This window comes from Pholis gunnellus (assembly GCF_910591455.1).
Source record: "Pholis gunnellus genome assembly, chromosome: 11".
NCBI lineage: Eukaryota > Metazoa > Chordata > Actinopteri > Perciformes > Pholidae > Pholis > Pholis gunnellus.
The window spans coordinates 17649749-17675948 of NC_136538.1; the positions used below are offsets into that span (position 1 = coordinate 17649749).

General features: G+C 40.6%; 1 protein-coding gene across 1 annotated transcript in view; it reads right to left on the minus strand.

Annotated features, from left to right (window-relative positions):
• Window positions 1-231: 231 nt before the first annotated feature.
• Window positions 232-26200, minus strand: part of grid1a (glutamate receptor, ionotropic, delta 1a) — a gene marked incomplete at both ends in the record, with an annotated part of 190453 nt that continues 164484 nt past the window's right edge. The window contains 9 exons of the mRNA XM_079169360.1: window positions 232-669; window positions 1796-1822; window positions 4587-4827; window positions 6383-6549; window positions 7859-8054; window positions 14127-14265; window positions 16764-17094; window positions 18110-18307; window positions 19638-19739. Of these exons, the coding sequence (XP_079025486.1) occupies window positions 232-669; window positions 1796-1822; window positions 4587-4827; window positions 6383-6549; window positions 7859-8054; window positions 14127-14265; window positions 16764-17094; window positions 18110-18307; window positions 19638-19739 (1839 nt within the window). The remainder of the gene's footprint in view (window positions 670-1795; window positions 1823-4586; window positions 4828-6382; window positions 6550-7858; window positions 8055-14126; window positions 14266-16763; window positions 17095-18109; window positions 18308-19637; window positions 19740-26200) is intronic.

Consider the following 26200-nt stretch of genomic DNA (forward strand, 5'->3'; position numbering starts at 1 on the left):
TCAACTGTTGAGAATATTCAAAATACTCTTAATGTTGCTTCTCTCTCTCTTTGTACTTACAAATATGTACATTGAAGACGATGTCTTGTCAGATATCGTCCCACTGACTCTTCATCACTGGTAATAAAAAGCCTTTTTAAGTGTGTTATTTATATCTCTTCACACTGTTAGCACTCTGTTTAGCGCTCCACTATCTGTTTGAGCTTTAGTCTCTGTGAGTGTTCGGTGTGCTCAGATGGATGTCCCGTGGCTTGGCTCACTGGCTTCTGGGATGGGTCCTCTTGGCACTGGTTGGTAGGACATTGGCATGGGTGTCTTGATTGGGCTCTGCCGGAAGAGCCCCCCATTGGGTGCCCTGTGTTTGCAGCGGATAGAGGGCATGGTGGCACTGCTGAGGGGCAGGGGCAAGGTCCTGCCAGTGGCTGCGCCCAGTGTCCTTCCTGCCCCATGATGCTCCTGGAGGAAGGTGGACACAGAGAGCCGCGGCGGCCCCCGATGAGCTGGGTAGTCCCGAGCAGACAAGGCCTCTAGGGACTGGCTGGGCTGCATGCTGCCAATGTCCAGGGCAGAGATCTCGATAGACTGGCCTGGCAGCTGTTTGTGGGCCAAGTCCTCGTCCAGGAGGCTGTTCAAACGATGGTGGACCTGTTCCAGGTTCACCTCTTTGTCCTAAGGATAGATGAAAAGAAAGGCAGAGCCACAGAGCGTGTGTGGAATAAAAGAGGCCAGGAGAAAGGTTTTAATTGAAGGGAGAGCATGAATGTAATTAAAGAAGAGTGTGATAAAGAAAGAATGAATGTGCAGTGAAAGGGATTAGGAGGATATAGGAAAGAATAGGACGGGGATAGAGAATGAAAGGAGACAGAGAAAGACAGGTTACAATGCTTGTTTCATCATCACCATCATGACCAGTTTACATGCAGTGCATTCTACTTATTGTCATTATTTTTGCGCTCACATGAGCTTCAAGGGTGCTAAAATAACACTCTGGTTAGTTTCAACTTTATTGAAGGAACCCCGATATATCCATTTAAGATATACTGGAATTGTTCAAGCAGCCCACATCAAGAGAGACATTATCTTAAAACACAACATCTTGAATATGGGGTCGTAAAAGGTAATGTCTCCACTTCTGAAATGAACTCAAATGAAGATGTCTCTTCATGCAGAAGTGTTTGAATTTTCTCCACAATTAGGTGACCACACATCTGCATTGGGTGACTCTTGCATGAAGAGCATCTGCTGTTAACAAGACAGGCTCCAATGGACACACAGATCCAATGAATCAGACTTTGTGACACAGTGAAATCTAAAAGAAGACAAAGTAGTTCATGTCACTTGATCGAAATAATCTAAATTATATTCAAGAATCTTTTAATCGATTCCTATTTTTTTCCAATAACACAAATATGGGAGAGGGTAGGGAGAAGCCAAATAAAGGCAAATAATTATTTATCACACATATTGGCTGCACCCTGCCCTCCACACAGCAATATATTTGATTCCATCATCATGCACTTAAGTCGAGCCACACTGAAGACAGACAAAACAAAAAAGCCAAATAACAGGAGAGACCATGGGGTGAGATGACAAATGAAGCAACAACAATCTACCCCATGCCCCGCCCCTTCACCCTGACACAGCCAATGACCATCCAGTACAGTAAGTCAGGCCTCTCCTGACCTGTGTCAAGAGCCTCGGCCTCCTCCCAGTCTCTCTCTCTGTCTGTCCATATGTGCCGCCTCCCTTCTGGTGAAGCGCTTGTTATGTCATTATATGTCAATGGACCAGAAACCCTTTCCAGACCGTAATCCTTAGTCACCTGCTGAAGATCATAGACAATGATACATAACCAAAACGGTCCCTCGTGAGTCCGATCATTGACATATAATTGCAATTAATTACTACTTAGGTGGTAAAAGCTATAGTTTGACATTTTGAGAAATACTCTTAGTGGCTTGCCTCTCGAGAATTAGATGAAGAGATCTTTACCTCTCATGCCTGTGCCTTATGTATAGAGCTGTGAAGTGACGGGAGCAGTTTCAGGCGACCCTGGTTCCAGTTCGATTATTTTCTTTAGAGACGATGTTAGGAAGCTGACAGTTGCAGCGCTTCCCTGGCTAGCCATCTCCTGGCTTTAGCTTCTTACGCAACTGACAGATATGAGAGCGGTATGAATTAAGAGATATACCGACTGCAATTTTCTTCGCCGATTCAGTTTTCAGATTTGTAAAAGTTCAACCTGCCGATTCCAATTTAAGAACTTTAATTGACAGCAAGGCTAATTATTTTTCACCACTGTCCCGAAGAATAATTGCAGCTGCCCCATATTCAGTGTGAACCTTCCTCGTTACTGTCATCTATAGTGGGTATTTGCATTAAATCACACAATTGAAATTATAAAGAATGATTGTATTTTAATTCTGTATTATTAGCTGCTTAGAGGCAGTTCAAGAGGTCATAATTTCCTCGCAAATATTTATTTTATATTGCTGCGAAAACCTCTAAAAACAAACTCTTTTTTTGGAAGTTTGTCACCAAAAACAAAATTTTACAAGATTACTTTTCAACACATCATAATGGTATAATTTGACTTTGCCCAAAAAAAAATTCTACTAAATATAGCTTGAATGCATCAAAATGCGGTCACTGATAACTCTGAGCAGCATGTCTGATTAAGTTGGTGGTGCCTCCATATTTTGGACAGCAGTTGGCACGTTGTGCTGACTTTAAACCATCATGTCTGTAAATTTGACCGGCAAGAAATCATAAATATGAGACTGATCGGCCGGTTATGTCTGATCAGCAGGAACTCAATCAGTGCATCTTTAATATCAATCACCTCATCTAACTCCCGGCACAAAAAGAAAAAAGGCTATTTCCCAAAAAAGTCAAACCATTCCTTTGTATAGCTGATGTATACAGCTTTGAAGTAGGATTTGTTTAAAATAGCTGTCATAATGTCCACATACTGTATGTTTGTGCTGTCATGGTGCGAGCAATGCTTGGAACAATTTAAAGTGATACTCCACCCAAATCTTATGAATATTAAACACTTGTTCTGCACAGGCTTGACGAGCAACTTTTCAAAAAATAAGTTTGTTGTGAAAGCTGCTGTCGTCAGCATGTTATTATCCTCAATTAACTGAAAAAGTGTAAGGCTTTTTAATTAAACGATGGTATTCTAACATTTAAAAGTTTGAATCAAATAACTCTTGCTATATAAAAGACTTTCTTCTATGTTGGGGTTGCAGCTAATGATATTTTTTAAATTAATTAGTAATCTGTCGATGAAGTTTTTGATTGGTCTATTCAATATCATTTGTCAGGCAGTCTCATAGAAATTGTTGCCAGATCATTTTCTGTTGCTCAACTAATCAGTTGTTTCTGCTCTAATCTACTTAAACATTTATCTTGTTTTTATCAACTAATAATCAACTCATCATTTTGGCAATAGTTACTTTTTACAATCAGATTTCACGCCTATAGAGGGCGAGTATTTGATGCTCAAGGATAACATTTTGGGTGGAAAATCGCTTGAAAACATGTCTACAAACATAATAATGGAGCACATAACCATGAGATTATACTCAAACAACCCATCTAACACATCCCATCTATAAATAAGGAGACAGGGATGTTTGTCTCTTGTGAATCTCACATGACAGCCGTATGTGGTTATTATTCGAGCAGCTGCACACAGAAACTGAAATAGGAATCAACAGCAGTAAGTCAAACTCAATGCGTCAAAAAACAGCACGGGTGGAGTTTGATTTACTGTGTCTTTTCGGGACAGGACTGGATCTTTAATGGGTGTCCTCAGCAAGTGATTCTCATTTTAATGTTGGGACTGTCAAGTCAAGCAAGTCAATGCTCAGATTCTTTGCTATCTGCTTTTGCTCACACTTTAGTTTAGGGATCCATGTCAAGCCTTAGTTGTCTGGACGCCTCATGCAGAGGGGCTGTCCAGTTGACAGCAGCGAGATGAAGTCGGAGCTCTAAAGCATTAAGACTTGAATGGATTAGCTAAAGAGAGCTATTGTACAACTGAAGCGCTTATTGACTCAGAAGTACAATTTCAGTATGTCGTTTTGAATTTGCAATTCAACATTATGTACTGTTATCACTTCAGCTGCGGTTTTCTCACATGAGCACCAGAGACTGTGACTGTCTGTTTAGGCCAAAGTTGAGGCAATTCATGTTTTGTATGCGTCAGTATGAGAGAATCACAGAGAGTGTGTTTGAGAGAGAAGCCTCAGATGTCCCTAACAAAGCACCCCGACCTCTCTCCCAACATGAGAAGGAATGAGTAGATTGATCACATGATGTCTGGACTATCATCAGGGGCACACCTATTATAACTGGGTGTACTGCAGCTCTACTAAATCGGGGCTGGTGTCAGCGCCTGCTGGATCCATAAAGTAGAGTGTGGCAGTGGCATCTCTGGGCAGGACCGGGGGGCCCGGGGGTCTGGGTCTCGACCAGGGTCTTGGTGGTGCAGGTGGACCCGTGGTGGCCACCATGGACCGGTTCTGGGTTAGCAGGCTTGGGACTGGGCCCTGGCCCGATGAGATGTCAGTTGTCACCTCTTTGGGCTGCTCTCTCCGGCATGGGTTGCTGTTCCACCAGGTCTCCAGTGCAGCCACCAGGAGCGCCAGCAGCAGCCCGGCAGCCAGGATGCAGAAGACGCCAGCAAAGCTGTGGAGACGCAGCGCCCGTCCCTCCGGCTGGGCGTCTGCGTGGCTCTGCAGGTCACAGCGGCCTTTCCTCGGCCACCATTTCTGCTTCAGGATGTCAAGGTCCCCTTTTTCCTGAAGCTCCAATATCCTGTGGAGAAGAAACACAAGTAGTTATTTCACACAAGTGGGTGCAGAGTTTCGTGTAATGAGACAAATCTTACATCATAATATTATAGCATTGATTCGGACGTGTTAAATGCTGGCTGATCAATTGACAAAGACATGGGAGTAGAGAATAGAAGATTAAATCATTTCTAAGGAGAAACATGAAGGAACATTAATACAACTGCTCTGCATTACTATAATTACTTGATAATACTGTGTTAATGTACTGCAATAGCATTGATTGTTAGCTAACTAAAGACCCATTGTGGCAATAATTGTATTAAAAACTGCAGTTTGCAATAAGTGTTATTGACGCATGGTTGAAACAATTTACAATTCCTAACCAGAGCTCAATGACCAGTTTTATGTACACAAGGAAAAGAAAAAGAGTGTCAGCTTCCAAATGAATTGGTTTCAAATCAAATTGTATGCGTTGAAACAAAGATGATCAAATACTAGAGTCAGCTCATTAGCTAGTGTGCAGAGAGGAATGGATGTTTGTTGCTGAGGAGAATGACGACGGCTGAGTTCAAACTGAGGCGAGACACTGAACCTGTCCCATCGGAGCGGTTAGCTTTCTGCATAGTCATTATTCAACCTCTTCATCAGTGACTGGCACATTCACCCAAAGCCAAAGGAAGACAATGACTCAAAGCTTTTGACATTTACACTCATGAAACCCCTTCAAATATTCACTGCTTCTTTCCGGCAAGTCCTGTATTTAAAGACCTTTCACCGAGGTACTGTTTGTAGTTTTCAGGGTAATCCTGGGATGGTGTTAACCATGAATTTATTTTTTTTGGTGTGCTGCCTTTCAATTTTGTAAAACTGCACTGAAATAGTTTTCAGCAGCATATTTCTGCCTTGTGTCTGGGGAGAAAACAGATTAACCAAAAACAATGGACTGAAAATGTGAAATATTTACCTCTCAGTCTTCAAGAGAAATGTTTAAGTGTCATTGTACAGTATCTAGACATCGGTCTACATTTATACAAAAACTAATGTTTAATTACAGCTTGGGTTTTATATTCGTAGCTCAAGGCCACCTGGAGACACGGTAACGTCGCTAAAAACAGCTCCAGTGAGGCAAAAATCAAGAGCACATATTTTTTTTCAAAAACTCAATGTCATTCAAACTAATTTGAAAGCGAAAGGTAAACTTACGTTCTTTGTGTAAATACCAACTTTTTGGATCAACTTTAACTTCCCGTACTTGTATGCAATAAAGAATTAGTACCACTCAGTTATGGGTTTACCTCCTTGTTTGATAATCTGGCTGAAGTGTCGGCTCATTCACAAATTCTGACCGCTTGTATTTCATGCCCAGTTGGACTTGTTTTTAGAGATGTGTTTCCAAATCTCAGCAATTATTTGATGTGTACAATGTTATCAAAACTGCCAGAACTATGAAGGAAAAAAAATACACTGTGCTTTTCCTTAAATGAATTAAAACAATTTACAGGTTGAAGGATACCAATATCAGGAAATATCTTCTGGTTCCACTACTGCTAAGCTAAAAAATATACCAACATACGTACTTCTGAGAGAAGAGGTCTCTGTAAGGACTGCCGTGCTGCAGGGCCATGCCGTAGCCTCTGGTGCTCATGCTGTTGCCCGCTACAGTCAGTGTGCAGTCATCATCTGTCAGAGCAGCGTACTCTACCACCGCCATGTCCCACAGAAAGGCATATGACTCTTGCTTTGCCTGGATAGTTCAACAAAAGACATACAAAGGATAAAAACGTGGAAGATGTGTTTTATAGCCAGGTGACACTAGCTTAGCTGAGAAACCTCTATGCAACTATATAAGTGCACAAACCCCACAGCATCATATACAGTGTAATTATCACACTGATTAGCACATTATTAGATTTCTTCACAAAGTTTATGAAAATAGTTGCATCCCTATTTATTTTCCAGCTTTGCATTCCTCTGGGTGTAACATATTTTCAGAGACACAATCATGTGCTGTAGCCTCAAGCGCACACTGTGGAGAGTATGGAGCTGAAAATCTGTCTGAAATCCTTCTGGACCTTTTCTGTTTATTTTGTATGCACTTCTCTGGCTTTGTTCCCCGTGGTGTCACTACAGCCTACGTCTTCCACGATAAGGCTGTGCTCTCAACAAATGCAGCTGAGCAGAATTTTCACCTCACACCTCATTAGGACTGCACAGGGCTCTCAAGTTCACTCAGCTTTGATAAATAACCACATACCGGAGAAATCACATTACCAACAAACTATAAAACCGATGTCAGACTGAGGCACTTGCAGTAGTTTGTGGGCTTTGAGAAGCACTGTAGTAATTCAGCAACTGGCTTCTTCTCTTCAAATATGTTTGAAGTGGGATTTAAATCTGGGAATATTAGTTTTTAATTAATGTATGTGCAATGCAAACTGGCCTGACTATGCTGAATGCAGTTAGCTGCTTAAATAATATAGCAGTTTAATGACAAGTGCATATTTAAAAACTCTGTAATCTGTTTAATTACGATTATTCTTCAACCTGGGGTTTGTAAGTGTGTGTTGATTTATCTGTTAAAGGAAAAGTGAGATGCATGAAATATGAATTCAGTACCACACCATTTTCGAGAATAATTGAAAACCACAATTCAATAGATTAAAAGTACCACTTTGCTCACATGCCTCTGTGAATCAGCAACAGCAATTATTTAACTAACTTACATTTTCTTCCTACCTGGTGGTGTGAAAGTAAAAAGCTATATTTCATTAGCATCAAGGCCGAACATATGTTTTGCAGTATTCTCTCTGAGCTGAAGATGTAATTACATTATGTTTTTAAATAATACCGTGATGTATTTTAATAAATGTATTAAATCATGTTTCAAATAATGAACTCTTCAGAATCAACTGATTTGATTAAATCTGACTTTTCATATCGCTGTTTGAGGATATTAAGTTTACAAAGATGCCTACAGAAGTCCAACAACAGCAGCATTAGTATAACGTGATCTGACAACATTTTGTTAATGAACCACCAAAATAAATATTCACCTTCTTGATTCCCTCGGATGGGCTGGAGACAGAGTTCTCATAGGCGTTGTTCTTGTTGATGGTCTTCCAGAGCTCAGCAAATGTGCTGTCTTGCTCCAAAGGGTTGGTTCCTTTAGCCTGGAAATACTCGTACACAGCCGAGTCCCTGACTGTCCCGTAAACGAGGTCCACCTGCTTGGACAGGTCCTGGAACGACCTATAGTTAGGGTCAAAATAGTGAGTTAGTTTAAGTGATTTAGGAAAACTGGAAATAATCTTGTACAGAAACACAATTATATGACTAGCTGAAGGAATATGACTGGTGTGAAAATGTACATGTATCAAGCTAAAATTACTGCCTAGCAGTTTACATCTATTTCTGTCATTGTTTTAATCCTGTTAGCATATGAATTCTTGAGATATGGATCTCATTAAAAAGTAATATAGAGTAAAGTATGCTATAAAATGTCATAGTATAGTGTGTCAAAAAAGTCATATAGAATGTCACAAATTTGACGTAAAAAGGTATAGTAATATGAAAGTCATAAATATAGTGTCACAATATGTCCTAAAAACATCATAAAACAGTTAAAAAAGTATGGTATTCCGTGAAAAAGTCATTAAAAAGTCATAGTATAGTGTGTCATGTCAGAAGCCATAATATAGTATGTCACAAAAAGTAATAAGTCAGAGTAAAGATTGCCATAAAAAGGTCATAAAAAAGTCATTGCATAGCGTGTCATGAATTGTTATAAAAAGTCATAGTATAGTATGTCATAAAAAGTCAATATCGTATGCTATAAATAAGTCCTACAAAGTCATCATACAGTGTGTCACTAAGTCAAAAAAAGTTATAGTATGCCATAACAAGTCATAAAAGTCATAGTATGTTATGAATTTGTCATAAAAGTCATAAAATGTCTTAGCATAGTGTTCCTGCCTGTAATGTCCCTGAAACTTGGCCAAATCCAGGAATACTGGTCACTGCACTTCAACCGTGACTCTTGTTCTTCATACTGATCAGACAGAACCGAGGACTCTGGCAAGAAGCAAGATGAATTTGTGTGCTTTATGTTGAAGAACGTTGATTGCACAAATTGAAGGAGCTGACGGGTGATTGCATTTCAGTGGAGTTGTAGTGTTAACGTTACCTTCTACTATGTGACAAATAAATTGAATGAAAAAGTCTGTGCCCTATTTTTTTCTATGCTCAATTAAACTAAAACATTGGTATTATTTTATTAATATGTAAGCACCGGGACCAACCAGCAAACCGGGCGCAACAAGACCACAGAGTAAATTCCGCTGGCTAGTAACACAGAGTGGCATATAGCCCCATATAGCCTAGCATATTAGCCTAGTGTCTTTGCCTCAGTTAGCTTGGTTGCTTCAAGCTAGGTGGGCTTAGAAAAACAACACATTAGAGTAGCACCAGAATGTTTCTATAACTAAGACTGTCTTCTCACTCATGCCCTATAAAATGAGAGAATCAATCAGCTTATTTCAAGAAAATGATGTTGGACAGAACAGTGAGAGAAACAACTGATTAGATATTGCATTGTCTTCATCTTATTCTGTCAGAATAAAACGCCATCTTTACTGCAACGAGTAAAATATTCTGCTTGAATTGTGTCTTAGCAGCTTGCTTTTAAGTAACTATACAGGCACATGCACATGTTGAACTACAGATTTGAGATAACATTATAAATATTTAGATCCTCCAGCTGGAGTAACTAGAACTTATAAAAGAGTTGGAAGGACAACTATAGTAAGACCAAATATAAAAACAATAGACAGATGGCACCTTTTAAATTCCAAAGGTATAATACTGGGCAATGACTATTTGAAGTAGATACTGTTTATACTCTGAGAATATCTCTCACCCATTTATCCTTGTTTGCCTTTTTTTCTCAAAGCAGTGCAACATAGGCTACACTTACAATCAATACAGAGCGGGCCAACCGGGTTCATTAGCTGTAATGGCTGAACAAAGGCTGAAATAAGCAAAATACCAACACCACACACACCAACCACAGTATTTCTCCCTCTCTGCCATGCACAGCTACAGAAACACAAGCTTGTAAAGAATATCCTTTTCTTCTAATTTCCGACAGCTGTTGGAATCAAAGGATCTTAATGACAGTTGATCATGGTTATATTTAGCTGAAATAAATGCAAAATTGACCATAGCAGTAACAATCAAAGCAACATTTAAAACAATAACAAAAGGCTTCCGAAAAAAAGAGTTATCTTAATTAGCATTAATCCATGTAATATCCTGGAGGACAACAAAGTTATGAAACTAATCTGACTCTTTTGCTCCCTCTCACACATATAATAGTTTTATATTGCAGTGAGCAAGGAAAGAAAAACACCCCTGTGTCCCAAGGCGTAGCTGTTTTGTCAAGGTTTATGTACAGAAAGAACAAACCAAAGTGGAAAAAAGCCATGCAGTGTTTAAAGAAAATGTCTAATATGCAAATAATGGCTTAAGTAACCATACTATTTTCAGATTAAGTTGTTAATTGTTTCCCCCAGTACACCAATTTAATGACTAATGCACACTTTGAAACAGACAAGGGCAATCACACATGCCCACAGACTCAATGCGAAGCATTTTCATTTACTGCAAAAGGAGGTTCTACAGTCTGTGAACATACGGCCGGTAGAAAACCAGTATCAGTAGACTTATGGCAAAAAGAGAAGACGTTCATTACAACAATGTTTTGATGTTTTTTTAACATGAAAGGAGCTGGACTACACCCTTACTCTATTTGTTTTTTGTTTTTTTATTCAAGTAATATCTGTCACAATCTTCCCAAGGTTTGGACATAGCGGGAAGACATTTCCACTATTGCAAATTTGGAGGTATCCGCCCTCTTCTGTGAGACATTTCATAATAGATCTTTGGCCACCAGGGACAATTAAAATCTAAGTTATCATCTTTATGAAATGAGACATTACATTTATAGATGAGCTTGCCAAGTTGGAGCAAAGTGTGATAAAATGATGTGAGTGAACCCTCCAGGCATAGTGCAACTGGAGAGGAAGATTACAAAGAAAACTGCCTATAATAATAATACAGCAATCCACATTCTCATAGTTATTTGGCTCCCATACTTGGGTTCAGACAGCACAGCTCTTCCACCTAAACCACATTACTCCAAGGCAGCAAGGACATGGTTTTGTGGGCATTGTGTAAACATTTCGGCAAGAACCTTTTCTTTTCCAAGCCAGCCTACAGTCTGCTCATTTACATGCAATTAGTAAGTAAACAGTTTACAGTCTACTTTCTCCGGTAAACAGAGATAGGGGATTAGGGAAACCTGATTTCCCCAGGTAGATTTCCCCTTGTGAACGCTGATTTCCCTGCCATGTATATGGGGAAACCATTTTCTATTTTATTTTTTAAAACTACACATGTGAATGACAGAAGACTGCAGCCAGGGAAAGTAAAGGAGAGATAATAGCAGAGCGATGCGTCTTTGTATTTCAACTGATTCCTACTAATGTCCGATTAAAACTGAAACTAACAGAAAGTTGACTATTTACACACACACACAAACACACACAGCTTCTTTCATTACTAAAGTTATAATTAGTGAGCCATGCTTACAAAATAAGGTCAGGCATAAGGGAAACTGATGCTGACCTGCTGCATGTAAACATGGATTTACTGTGTCCGGTTATTACTACAGTGCATGTAAACACGTTCTTCAAATACCTGCATAACCGGGTTACTTACACATTTTCTATGTAAGTGTTCTGGACTATATGTCCTCCAGTGGCGCAAAAGCAAAGGAAGTGAATTTTAGTTCTGATTGGAAATAAAGAAAAAAAAAGAAATTTTCCCTAATACCTGAGCTTTAGGTGTGTCTGTGGAATTAATAGGGCTAAGCTAACGGCTAATCCAGAGTTTTCCACCCTCTGCTTTGTGGTAAATTGCATCTGCGTTTTGTGGTTTGATTAACATTGATTTCATAATGGGAAAACAATCGATGTGCCAGACATGCCCACTTTGATTGTTGGTAACGGTAAGACCCACTGACTGTTTTAGGATCTTGCAACATCATCAAGTGTTCAGGTAGCAAAGCAACTATACCAAGCGTGGTCAATTTCTCCATTAGGTCAAAGAACTCCCATTCGTGAGGTTGGATGTGAAGTGTTGTGTCTTATCCCTGTATTAAAAAGAAGCAGTCACTTCTCCACACTTTACTGCTCTGATGGTCTTGACTCCAGCTGCTCACACCGCCAAATTGTATCAACATTTATCAGACTTCAATTGTTTATTTGAAACAGGCATACACATTTAGGAGAAAAATCATTAAATCCTTCCAAAAATGATAATCAACCTGTTCCATATGTCATTTTATTTTCATTTTTTTTTATACATTTTCCACAAATGTTTTTTTGTTTTTTACATTCTGCACACATTTAGCCGAGTCTTCACTCACAAAGATTATGTGATTGGGAAGTGCAGCAGCAGAGTTAATTTAAATGCCCTGCTGCTAAGTAAGAGTGTCTTCTGCATGTCAGGAAAGCAATGAAGTGCAAGTCTCCCCTACCTTAGCGAGCATTAAATTGCAATGATTTGTTCTTCTCGCAATAAGGAAAGCTGCAAGCGAGCTATTGAATTATATACTTTTTTGTATTTTTAAGTGTATGCAAACGACTATACATCTCAGGTTGTATTGCCTTAAATCTACAGATTTTCTAAACAATCGATTTAGATTAGTTAAGAGCTGAATCCCACACAGGGTTCTCTCTTTACAGCTGAGCTGTGAGCTGCTTAGCATTCGCTCCCCCCCCCCCCCCTTACATGTCCACATGTGGCTATTTGTTCAACAGAAGACGGACCCGATGCAATCAAATACCTCTCTGCCCCTTCTTCAGGGAGAGACAGCACACCAAATTGGATTCACTGACAAATAGCATTTGGGCTGAGGACAGGCTAGTTGTTAGGCAGCGGGTCAAAAATTACAAACAAGCAGACCGACCAAACACCAAATGCAGCTGATGAGAGATGCACTCGTATGGACATTCAAGCCAGCGCTTGTCCCTGTAGTTAAATAGTGTAAAATACACTCTACGATACCTCAAGAACACCACACACTCTGTACAGCATTAAAACACTCCTGTGTGTGTTTCCACTAAACAAAGACCTCACTATAATAGAAATGGGTCAAGAGATATATATACTACATTCAACGCTGATGCACACAATTAAATTCAATATATTTGGATAGCCCAGTATCACAAATCATAAATTTGACTCCCCCTCCAAACAAAAACAGAAGAAACCTCAATGGTTATATGAAAGCATCCGGAACCTTTAAGGGGTAACTCAAATCTTACACATTGAAGTCTGTGTACTGTTTACAGTCTGTTTTACGGAGTCTGTTTTCTACTGCATATGTGTAAAGGTTGTATAAAGCCTTTACCAGAAGCACGCATTTGCTGCATAGCACACCAAAATCTGCAACTGAATGGTCGGCTGTGAGGCTGCATTGTGGGTAATGTCTCAAGTTCTGATGTTTCGATATTTTTTTTTTTTTTAACTGTCCATCTGACAATGTTATTGGAGTGCAATGCAAAACATATGGTGTGTCAAATCTAGAAGGCTACAGCTGTTATTTCAATGTGTCAAACACACATTTGATCAAGATTTAGGCAAATATGATCGTAATGATATCAAAAGACTTGGATCGAGATTTGGGCCAAAACCCATTGTTTAAAGCAGGGGTGTCAAACTCATTGTTGCTCTGGGGCCGCATCGGCATCATGGTTGCCCCCAAAGGGCCGGTTGTCGGCGGGGGGGGGGGGGGGGGTGGTGGGGGGGGTGGGGGGGTGCTGCTGCTCCTTCGTCGTCGTCGTCGGCGGGGGGGGGGGGGGGGGCTGCTGCTGCCACATACGCTGGTGGAGGTGTGTGCGCGCGGATCGGGGAGGAGCTCCGCCGTGCGCGATTTCCATTTTTTTTTTTTTTGCTGGTAGATTCGCGGGCCACATAAAATGACGTGGCGGGCCGGATGTTTGACACCCCTGGTTTAAAGCATTTACTATTCCCACTGTGAGAATAATAACAAACAAATGGCATTTGACATTCAAGGTAAATTACGACAGAATGATAGCACCTTGATGATACTACTTTAAAGCACATGCAGCATAGACACATCTGTTCCTTTTTGCAATCTAAATCTCTTGTTGGTGTTGAGGTTCCACAATAAGAGCGAGAGCTGCATTTCACACAGTTCACACAATGTAAACATTAAGATACAGTGTTGTGCCTTACCGGACAGCATTGTCCATGCGTGACACTGTGAGGTAGGCAGCCAGGTTTGCTGTGTAGGACGAACAGACAATGAGAGTGAAGAGCCACCAGCTGCCCATGACAATACGCAGAGCCACTGATCCCAGGATGGAGTCACTGCCTGTGGAGGAGCAGTTATAAACACATGGGTATAAAAACATCATCTCATATCCCTGCTCTAGTGTGAATACAAAAAACATAATGCGCACTGCAGTCCCATTTATGCAACATATTATCATGTATATGTTATACATCTGATGTGGAAGTTCAAATACTGCCAACATGTGTAGGCATGATTTATTATTATCTGCGTCTTGTTTCTGTTAATGTATATATTATATAAAGAAGAAAGGCTTTTTTAATATTAATACCGTATGTTTTGAGTCACCAGGATTGTTTTGTGCATTTTCAAACAAGCTTTTAAAAGATTAGTCATCTCGATGAGAAAACAGACATTACAATTATCTGTGAATATGATTGTTCCGGTACAATATAGTCATACTTCATCAAGAAAAAGGGATTTTAGATTTTACAGTGTCTTTATGCGTGCGTGTCTGTACCAATGGTTTTCCACAAACCCTGCTCCTTTCTCTAGGTTTGAAAATATGTCTATATCATGAATCTTATTAAAATGTTTGATGGTCAAGTGATTACTGGGCATGCCATTTAAAGCACCCACCACTTTATGTTAAATCTGCTGTATATTGAGATAATAGTCATACTTGAATGAGCTTGTGACCCGAAGTGAAAAGCAACGCTTGCTTGCTCCCTCATTACCACCACTGAGGTGCTCTTGAGCAAAGCCCTTAATAAGCCCAAACTGCTCCGGTGGAGCTGCTCATTGGCCTGCAGATCAGACTGTAGTTGTTCTGGACGTGTAACTGAGTGAATGTTGATCAGGGGTGTTCCTGAAAAAGAGAGCATTGCTCTCAGTGTGACACCCTCCTGGATGAATAACGGAGAAGAAAAGAAAAACACTGGAGCAGTTGACTGCATGCATGATCTTGTGTTTCCATCCCCTATTTTCCCAAGAAAGTGTATTCACTTTAGTCTGCACTGTCTCTTGCTCTCTCTATTACTCATCCGATCCAGTTTTATTGAAGAGAGCAGTTCTCCGTTATATATATTTCTTTCTTCCTGTCCTTTCGATGTTCTTTCCTCTGTGTTTAATCCGTTGTCCTTCCTTGCTTTCTTTGAGGAGAGAAGGCTGGTTCGTCACATTAGCTTTTCTATCTTCACTTTTTCTCTGTCATACCGACTCTTTCTCTCCAAATATCCAACAGCATTTGAGGTGCATGAGAAAAACGTCAGCACACATTCAAATTTTGAAGAGTAAAGCCATAGAAATGTCATCTGAGAGATTCAGGAGTGTGAAATGTAATGAAAACATATTTGCCTGAAAGTGTCACAATCAACACAGCTGCGCCCTTAGGACAGTTTGGGGAAAAAAAACTGAAGGCCTTGTCAGATGCATAGCACTCCGGCATCAGTCATTTTTATTACATATGGCTCTGACGGATTTCGTAAGGTCACCGAGTGTGAAATGTGCATCTTGAAACTTTACTGGATCCTATCCTGCAACCGTCCACTGTGATGCAGTCTCTTTCGTCTTTGAAATGAATTGTTTCAACTGAATTTTCATCAGTTGTCGTATACAAATTGAGATTATTTCCTACCTCTAACCCACCTCCTTATGGAAGGAGAGAAGGGCAGTCCCTTTCTGAAAAAGGCAGTGTGGAAAAGTCGATATGTCTGCGGGTGTATAGTTTAATCTGCATGAACATAGAACAAAACCCAGTCAAGTGTTGGCATATCATTATGAAATCATTGGAGGGTCACGGTTGCCAAGTTGATGCTCTCTGAAAATGGCACACAATGCATCAGAAGTCAGATCCATATCAGAGCGACCTACGTCATCCCAAGAAAAAAAATGCAATCCACTTGACTGAAACAGAAAGTGGCGACGTTGGAACGCGAGCCAGAGCCGAGAACAAAAAAAAGAGAGGCAGCGAGAAGAGAGAGGGGATTTAGCTTCTCTTGAAATATAGTGGGTGCTGGGTTAAAAGAGGCTCATAGGCAGTGTGCCAGACTTTGATAGATGCTGTTCAGGCTACAACATCAGCTGCTGAAGAAGTCATTTATCCAAACCGGACATACCTGGATCACCACCAGACCTAAAGATGGGATGTTCTCCTTGACAAGGGCACCTTTAGAAAATGCTCTGGTGGGCCTTGTGCCTCAAACTGACTCACCACTGAATCAGCATTTGTTGTTTACCGACATCCACATATGCATTTTCATTGATTGGACCCCTTTTATATTAATATTCTGTCCTTAATCCCATGAAGTACTTTTTGGTGTTTTTTTTTTAGCTGGTATTCTGCTTATATTCAGGGTTGGATATTTAAGGACTCCTTGGTTGGTGCGTATAGTCTCCAAAGATGCATCACTGAAGGTTTTCATTTATTTAACAATGACATTGACTTTGTCAGTTAACACATCTTCAAACAGAGAAGTGTTAACGAGTAAGAGGTTGGTGTGTGATTTGGTAGACTGAAAACCTTCCTATATATAACATATACACACATTTGCATCCACTGTCTAAACTATACAACCCACCTTGTTGGACGAAAGCACCGTAGACGATCCAGATGGCGCTTTGAAGTGAAGTGGACACAGAAGGCGGCGGGTGGCCTCCCGCATTGTTCTGGCAGCGCACTGCCTGGATGCGCCTGAGCAGGAAGATCATAATGCCCACCACAGGGATAGCTGCGGCGATGCACGCCCATACAGCCAAGTCAAACGGTGCCAGCAAAGAGAAAATGTTGATCTTTTCCTCTGACTTGCGCATCAGGATTCCCACGGAGTAGTCCAGATAGCGCTTGCTGAAATCCACCACGCTCTCACGCTCCGGGGTGATGGTGATGGCTGATATGGCCAAGTCGGCTCGCTGCGGAGGGAGAGTCATATGTTTTAGTAACCTGATAGCATTTCTTTTTAAAACAACATAATGTGGTTAGGAGTGCATGTTGTTCGACATTCAAAGAAACTTGATGTTTTGACCCCATTGAGGAGGATTGTTTCAACAAGACTTTAAAAACTTGTGGAGGACTTCAAATACACCTTCGCGAAAGAAACGTTGGTGACCCTGTGACCTTTGCTCTCGTGTCTCCAACATGCTACATTTTCAGTTTTCAAATGAGCTTCCTTTATTTATCCATCAAAGAAGGAACCAGTCCAAGTTTTCAATTTCAAAATGCAAGTATCAGAGAATTTCTCAGTTCACCTTTATGCTGTCATCAGGAGGAAAACTTTGTCATTTTCTGACAAAATGATCTTTCATCAGCATCATTCATCTACCCAGAACATTGTTGATAACAATGTTTTAAGCTAATAACCAAGGACATCATTAGGCCTTCATGAAGGTTTTAATTCCAGAGTGCTTTCTAACTGAATAATTAAGGTCACAGTATTTCCACTCTGCACTCTTTTGCTTTTGTATGTTGAAATATATGGGTGAGAGTGCACCTAACAATAATAAAATGTTGGAAATCTTTCACAAAAATAAAATTTGATAGCATTTATGAAGTAAACAATGTAGCTTATATACAGCACATACATCTGCGATTGAAATCATTTACTGAGCCACTATGTGATGAAAATCTATCCAGGGGGGTTAAAATCCAACTATCATCATGACCCACAGCAGCATTTGTCGAGGTCTCAAACTGTATCAGTAGTTCCAAAAAGCAGAACGCAGACCCAGTTTAATCAATCTGTGATGTCACCCACTGGATACAACTGATGTGCAGATAGAGTGCAATGTTTTTTCTAATCTTTTCTACTTTACAATTGGGGTCCCATTTCAAAATAAGACCATGTGGCCTGAGTCCCAGAAAAAAAAAAAAAGATTTGGACTGAAATCTGGACTTTGATTAATTGAGATAAAAAGAAAACACACCAACCTTGCCAATGAGCTCTCCTATCATGCCATTCCAGGATCCATTGGGAAGTGCTGAGCCGTACTTCCCATCTCCGACTTGATAGATGTCATACTTGAAGCCCAGGATCTTGGCCAGGCCGTCCAGGACATCAATGGAGAAACCCTTGTATCTCTTGGGTTGGCCCAGAATATTCTCTGCTACCATCACAAAAGGCTCCTCCTGTTTGAATAAATATTGCACTTTTTGTATAATACATCACTGACAATGGTAATGCGGAGAAATGTGTGTGAGGATTTCGTCTCTAAGCCCTCGTTTTATCCTCGAAGTTTGGAAAAGAGTAGAGTGTGTGCACTTAATCACAGGCACGTCATTTATCAAGATGCACCATAATCTCCTCGGGGCCGGATTGGCGAGCGAAGCGAGGACACATTCACTCATCTAAAGAAATTTGGGGTGACACCTTTATGAAGAGCTTCTAAGGTGATCTAAGTTAAACTTCATCATAATAAAATAGTTTCCTTTGCAACTGTTGACCTGTAACACATGGCGCCATGGCAACTGCTACGGCTAATCAACGTGGAAATTGCTATTTCAAATTTATTGCACCCAACCATGGTTCTTCTTTATGGGTTGAAAGTGTCAGGGCAAAATTAAATAGGTGAAGGAGGAGTAAAGAGAGCTCAAGATGACAGGGGGAGAGGGACGGAGAAGAGAGGAGGCGTTGAAGTGGGCCGGGGCAAATGACTTGATTAAGTGACACTGCCAGGGGAGAGCTGAGCAGAACTTATGTAAATAAATACGGAGCCGGTAAGTCATGTGTGAAGAAGAGGGAGAATGAAGAGCAGGGGGAGGGAAGTGGCTTTAGCTGCTAGGATTCATGAAGTTAGGCGAAGAAAAAACTGCTGCCATGTAGGATTGTTTTTAACGGCCTCCTGTCGCTCTAGATTCACAGGACAAGATGGAAGAGGAATACCTGACATAAGTGAGTAGCACCAAACAGTGTGAAGTAGATTGGAAGAGGTCTGGTTCTCGGCTAGGTTTGTGGTTCTCAATCCTTCTGTGATAACAGCTCACTGAACCCAGTAGAAACTAGAAACCTTTGTTTATTGCAGTAGATTTTCAAAAAGTGAACAGAGCCTGTATTTCACTCAACTGAGGTAACACATTGGCTTTTTTTTTTTTTTAAAGGCAGCCTAATAATAAATACAGGACTTCATTTATTAAGTCATCGTGTTATTTACGCTACTTGCTCGCTTTTAATGCTAACTTATTGTTTTATTGTGAAACATCTGCAGGGAATGTTAAGTGTCTTTTACTGCTGCTGAACATTGAAAAAGCTAAGTAGCATCAAAATCAACTTATCAGCAGGTGAAAGATGTTTCTGTTAAACACAGAATTCACAGTATTATGTTTAAGTGTGTATTTCAGAGAAACAATTGCTTAATATGTGGGTGTAACAAACAACCAATTGAATGCGTTTGCCTCTACACTGTGGTGTTTGCCTACTCAGGTCAAGTGTTTATAGATTCATTGAACTCCCACAACTTACCAGTAACGTTACAATCTTCAGCGTCACTCCCTGCATGCCGCTCTCTATCCGACTCTCCTTCAGGCTACCGTTCAAACCACGAGTAGAGTCCCAAGACGCCAGCTAATTGGGAGAAAGAAAAGAATCAGATGGATGAGGAAAAATAGATTAAAACGGAGCAGATCTCTGAGAGACAAAAGGTCCCAAACACCTCATTCGTAAATAATGAGCCAGATAACAAAGTGGCAGAGTTGTAAGTGATGGAATCATCCTATCTGCCATTTTCTGACAGTTTGTGGTGACATTCAACACTGAGTGGCCAATGTCTATGCTAAAATCTGAGCTGGTTACCAAGACAACAAGCGCCAGCCATTAGTATGCTATTTGAAACCTCTATTCAAGCTCCGCCACTACATGCTGAAATGTTTTGTCACACTTTGTTAGCAACACAGAATACTTTACCAGCAATCACATAGATGGAGGCCGTGGTGATGATGATGATGATGATAATGATGAGAGGAAGGAGGGAGGAGCAGAAGTACAATGTTAAATAATGAGGACTTTAAAGTAGACATGCTCATCATGTAACAAATTTCCCATGAGTTTGAGTTTGTCTCATGAATCTAAACTACCCCTCACCTTCAGATCTCTCATTCCACGCTGTCAACGTTTTGAGCTATGTCTCAAGTCGTGAAGCTGATGTTTGTTAAATTCTTAATCAGTGCTGCAAGCTGGACAAGGATTCTGAAGGATCTGACAAATCATTTTGCAGTGGTCAATGGGATTTGAGCTGACAGGACAAGAATGGTGGCTCCGGGCCAAACAACAGGCCGTCCGGGGGCACAGCACATCTCAGTCTGCAGCACACGAGCCCCATCGGCAGGGTCCTCATCAAGATACCTTTCCCACCGAAACACACTCTACTCCACAACAACGAAAGAGACGTCGTTAATAAGCAGAAATAGCTTTTTTTTATTTTGTATTTCTCAATGCAAATGTGTCTTTTGTTTTTGTTCTAGCTTTGTCATTTTGGGATCACCAAATGGTAAATGGACTTGTATAGCGCTTCTCTTTCCGACCACTCAATGCGCCATTCATCATTCACCCGTTCACACACAACCATGCAAGGTGCCACCTGCCCAGAACCATCTAACATTCATACGCCGTAGGCACAGTCTACGGGAGAGATGTTTTGGGGTAAAGTTCCAAAGACACATCGACATGGACTAGCTGAGCCGGGGATCGAATCGCCGATCTTCTTGATTAAAGGACGACCCGCTCTACCACTGAGTCACAGTCCATCACTGTGGTCTTCTCATTTTCTACAAAATTGAGTTAAGCGCAAGTTAAAATTGAGTTAAGCGCACATATTTCCATACAAACAATTATTTAAATATACATTATTGTTTACATCTTAAGCACTCACTATATGCTGCCAAACTATCAGTGCTTGAGTTAAGAGGAGATCATTTCTGACTGGGAGAAACTGCATTAGTGTATTATTTTGGCACGATTGCATCAAACTGCATTTTGTGTGTACGACTCACTTTCGTCAGTGAGGGAAGGTTTATGCTGAAAGACTGTTGAGAAGATGGATCAGGACATTTCATTCAATATTAAGTAAAGAACGGTAACAGAGATCAAAACCGTCAACAGGAGTAAAGATATTTTTAAGCTTTAAGATTTCATCACAAGTCCTGCTTTGAACTCTTGCTTCATGAAACGTTGAGACTGCTTTGCTCTGTTACTTGATTGGACATAGGCAGTTGGGTTTGAGCCTGGAAATATCAGTCAAAAAAACTGAGCATATTGTCACAATTTTGTATTCATGCGATGTTCCAGTCGGCTCTCATTGGGGATTGATGAGAAAAACAAAATGAACAAACATAAATCTATGTCACCATTTGCAAAGGCAAATGATTATACAATCAAGAGGAAACAACAATTACCACAGATACACACGGCAGCGACAAAGGCTCAACTGTGAAGGAAATAAAAGCATGTGAGGCAATGAAACAGGCTTGCCAAAAAACGTCACTAATGGCTAAATCTTTAGTTTTTCACAAACCATTTGAAGAGCATGAGATCCTTAAAATACTATAAGTCTTAAAGGTTACACTGCTATGTATAACCTCACCGCAAACTGCTGGTGAATCATGTTTATAACCTTCCAGCTTGTGTGGGTGTACGTAAGCTATTTTCTCCTCATTCAGGATGTCACTCATGAAATGTGCCTTCCTCTGGCTTTATCTAAGCATTGTGTGCATGTCAACAACACGGAGATTAGTTAGTCATGGAGCTGTTCATTGAAAATAGGGTGACGCAGTATGTATTAACAAAGCTGCCCTAAACTTTGCTCAGAAAGCTGTGTTGATTTGATAATGAGTACAATACTGCACTATTTCATTGTAATAGCTTGTTCATCTGTGTATGCAGATGTATCCGACTGTGTCTGGCCATGTTCTGTGTGTGTGTGTGTGTGTGTGGGGGGGGGGGGGGGGCAAAACGTCATTCTGCTTTGCCTGCTTCACAGGGGACTATTTTCTCCATGAGCAACTTCGTCCTCCGTGGAAAACACGGAGCAATCTCTGCTCTGTAAACTGAAGAACACTAAAGAGGAATACTTCTACTTCACAGAGCTTTGCACACCAGCACGCCACTGGGAAGGTCATTCACACACACAATACAGACAGCACAGCCAAACCACTTGCATATGAACGAGTGACACTTCACCAGACACATGAAAGAAAAAATAATGTCGGTGCTTGCCATGTCTCTTAAATAAAAAAAAATGTGTCAGCTCATAGAGGATTTAAGTTTTAGATAGTCTTCCTTTAAAAAGGCAAAGCAATCAGTCACCACGAGTGTACTGTACCTCATGTAAGTGAGACCAAAACATTAGGTTGATCCCTCCTATAACTATATGCTTTGTTTTTTACTCTACAGCGCAAAGGAGAATATCGAGCCAATGACATTTTTGAAAATCCTGTTTGAAAAGTCACACTAATAACAGGGCCGCTATTTAGGTAATGGTTACGATGCTCAATATCTTAAAATAATCATCTGTAATGGGGATGAGCAAATGCGAATGGCCATTTTGAAAAGGACAAAGGGATGGAAGTCGAATATCCCTGGATTCATAGCGCTTCAACTGTCTCAATTACAGTATATCCTCAAAATTGTATAGAAAGCGCTCTTTCGAGGAACCATATAGACTGGATCATTATGAACACGGGACCACAGTTTGAGCAATTTGCTGCTATTCTGCTTCTTCTTTTCCCCTCCTAGCAGTGCGTCATGCTACCGATCTTCTTATTGACCCACAATCCTTTGTCTGAAACACCACCTGGATTGACAAGACTGTGCCTGATTGTGGGTTTAAGTGTGCATTGAACCTCTATAATAATAATAATAATAATAATATAAATAATGATAATAATAAATGTTGTTAATCTCTGCCTTAATTACTGCCTAATTCAATTTGTCAAGACAAGAGATATCGAGATGGTCTGTCATAACGCCACATAAGGCAGGATTCACTTTATACCGCTAAGTCAGAAAAAGAACATTCTAAAGAGAAAGGTGTCGAGATGGTGCTCCACAATTGCTGATGGTTAAGGACAGGCATTCAATGAAATGGTTAAGGTTCGGTCGCTGGGCAGCGAGTCTGCCAAGAGATTTTGCACATTGTGGGTTACTCTCTAGCCACGATTAAAAGAAACGGAGAGTAAATGAGATGAAGTGACCTAATTCCTCTATTTAAAGGAAATCACTCAGAGAAACACACAATAAGAAAACTGTACCATGGCAACAAAAGCTCTCCATGATCACACTTATGCTGTTTTCCTTCATTCCCACATGTAGTTACTGAAGCAGTTCCCCCTACATAGCTTTTAAATACAATGCGTCATCGTGGAGAAAAGACAGTATCTGTATCAGTAGTTAGATCTGTAAAAGCAGGCAGAGTGATCCTCTACCATCTCAGTATTATCATGTTGCTTAATGCAACATGCTTAATTGCTGCACGCAAGACAGAAGAAAGACAGAAAGAGAGCTGTGGCTGTCGGCTTCAAAAAAAGTGTTGCAGTCTAAAAAGAAACGACAGTGAGAAGGACGCAAAATGAATAATAAAACATTGATTTTCTGATTCTGGTGACTAGGTGATGCTGTGCATTTCAAGTGAACTGGATGATGATATGGCTGGTAACATCTATTCCATGATGGATTAGACCACATGAGAGACAATAAATTAAGACGTGGAGAAATATCATCCATGTAGCTAGTGTGGCCGTAGGAACAACCTACAAACAGTGGGTTCTGCCACTTAAATGCTTTCCTTTAAATGCAGACTGTGAGAAAACGCAATTTGCAAACAATTAAAATTCAGCATATTACAGTGTTACCATGTTCCATATTTAATTTCCTGTGGCATAATAACTCGACCAGTCTAACATTTTTTCCCACACTGTTTAATTGGATATGAAAAAAATGCCATTACTATTTGACCGTGCAAATTTGTAAAATGGAGTAATGAAAATATTTTTGGCTCATAAAATACGAGCTGCTGCCTCAGTGCTGTTCTCTATCTGCCTGCAGGTGAAAATCCCAGCAGCCAGGGGAGGTTTCAAAAACTCTAGGAGCCAGAGAGTAAGTTCCTGAAAGCTAGAAATCTCTGTGCCCGGCAAATTATTCATTGGATCAACAGTCCTATCAACCCCCTGCAGATCTGTTGTTGGCAAGAGAGAAGCACCCTTTAGAGACTATTTAATGCAGGGTTGAGTAACAGCACAAATACATCAGCTTTGAACAACTGCAGTTGTTAGACGCTGGTAGACGCATCAAGCAAGGTTGCACATGGAGCCAACGTGACCGCCACCATTACATCCGAATACATCAACGATCACTGGCTGAAGGGATGATGATGGCCAATAAGAAAAATCGGTCCTATCATCCAACCCGCATGGCCGATCGCAATCAAGAGTCAGCCACTTGGCCCAACAGACTCTATAAAGGCCGGTCTGAAGTGCCGATGAGATGTGTCGTACAATTTGTTCTTGCGCCGCTTGAATGGCATCACCGGTGTTGTGAGTTGCATCTCTAAAGCCCCTTTAACACAGCCTGTTTTAAGACAGGACCGGTGCTACTATTCTGCCTTGCTGTTCTGTATAACATTGCTGCTCTGCTGCCAAGCAGGCGGTAGAGGTTGTCGAATCAACGTCAGCCGGCATGTCGGGACCACAAACACTAGAGACGGTTGTATTACACGTTTGGTTTGGTTCGGTGTAGAAAAGCATAATGAGGGGTCTTCTTTAGCAGTGTTGCATGATCTCTGTATGAAGAAGGGATTATGAGAGAACGTGTCTCTAAGAGCGAGAGGGGAATGTGTTACTCATGATAAAAAATAATTAGTTGTCAATTCATGATACTTTCTCATCTTTTAATATACAATGTCGTTAAGAACAGCTGAATGAATTAATAATGCTACACCATAAATAAAAGGCTTCAAATAGACCCTGCGATCCGTATCAGCCGATACTGCTTTCAGCAATCAGTGATCAGCCCTGAAAATCCTGATTGGAGCATCCTTACACTTGGCTCTGTTCTGGCACCAGAGAAAGAAATGTGAGCCGGCTCTGGTCAATACATGGCTGCCAGATTTGGCTACGTTTTTTGGGGGTAGTTGACTTGGGCTTATTTAGGGTAAGAATCAGCTCCAGTTAGCTGTACTTGGGCTAGCTTTGGGCCAGTGTTGGCAACCAGAATTGGATGGATACTTGCACTGATTGAGATATGTTATTCTTTAAATATGGCAATCCAGCTACCAGCCATGCCAGATTTAGGCTGCTGCTGATAAGGCCATTTTGGCTACCTGGGCAAAGATGGCAATGATCATGTAGTGAGCAACACAAATTACAGGCTCCTTTCAATTTCAAACATTGTACCGACAATGGTATTGTAGCCGGCTGAGCCACAACAACAGAAATCATTTCTCATAACTTTTAAACTTGAGGCTGTTTTCTTTTCTTCTATTTGTAAGGCTAATGGCACAGACCTCAGGCAGCCAGGTCATATATTATTTCCAACACAGGTTAGGCTATTTAGAAATGACATCATATAGCATGTGATAGGCACTATATACCCTATAATTTAACGCACTTTGCCACCAGAATATGAAATAAGAAGAATTTGGAGCTGGCCATTTCAGAGACAATGTCCTACATTAAGAAGACAAACATCATTATGATGATGTTTCTTTTTATAGAATAGCAAAAATGTCACTAAAAATGCGATTTTGATTAATGTAATAATGACAGCACTGCAGACACATTCGAGAGATAACTACTGCATGATGCATGCAAGATGCCTGGCTAGGAGGAACAATTACATACAAGTGAATTTACTTTTCTCCATGAAGAGCTTTGCGTAAGCTGGAAGTCATTAGCAATATCTGCTTAGAGACGAGCTGACACATCAATAAGAGCAAACTGGGAAACCAAAACAACAACAGCATCGATCACTCTGCTGCAGCACTGGATGGTGGAGAAAACTCACAGTAGCCATCCAGGAAATAGTATTTCAGTCTT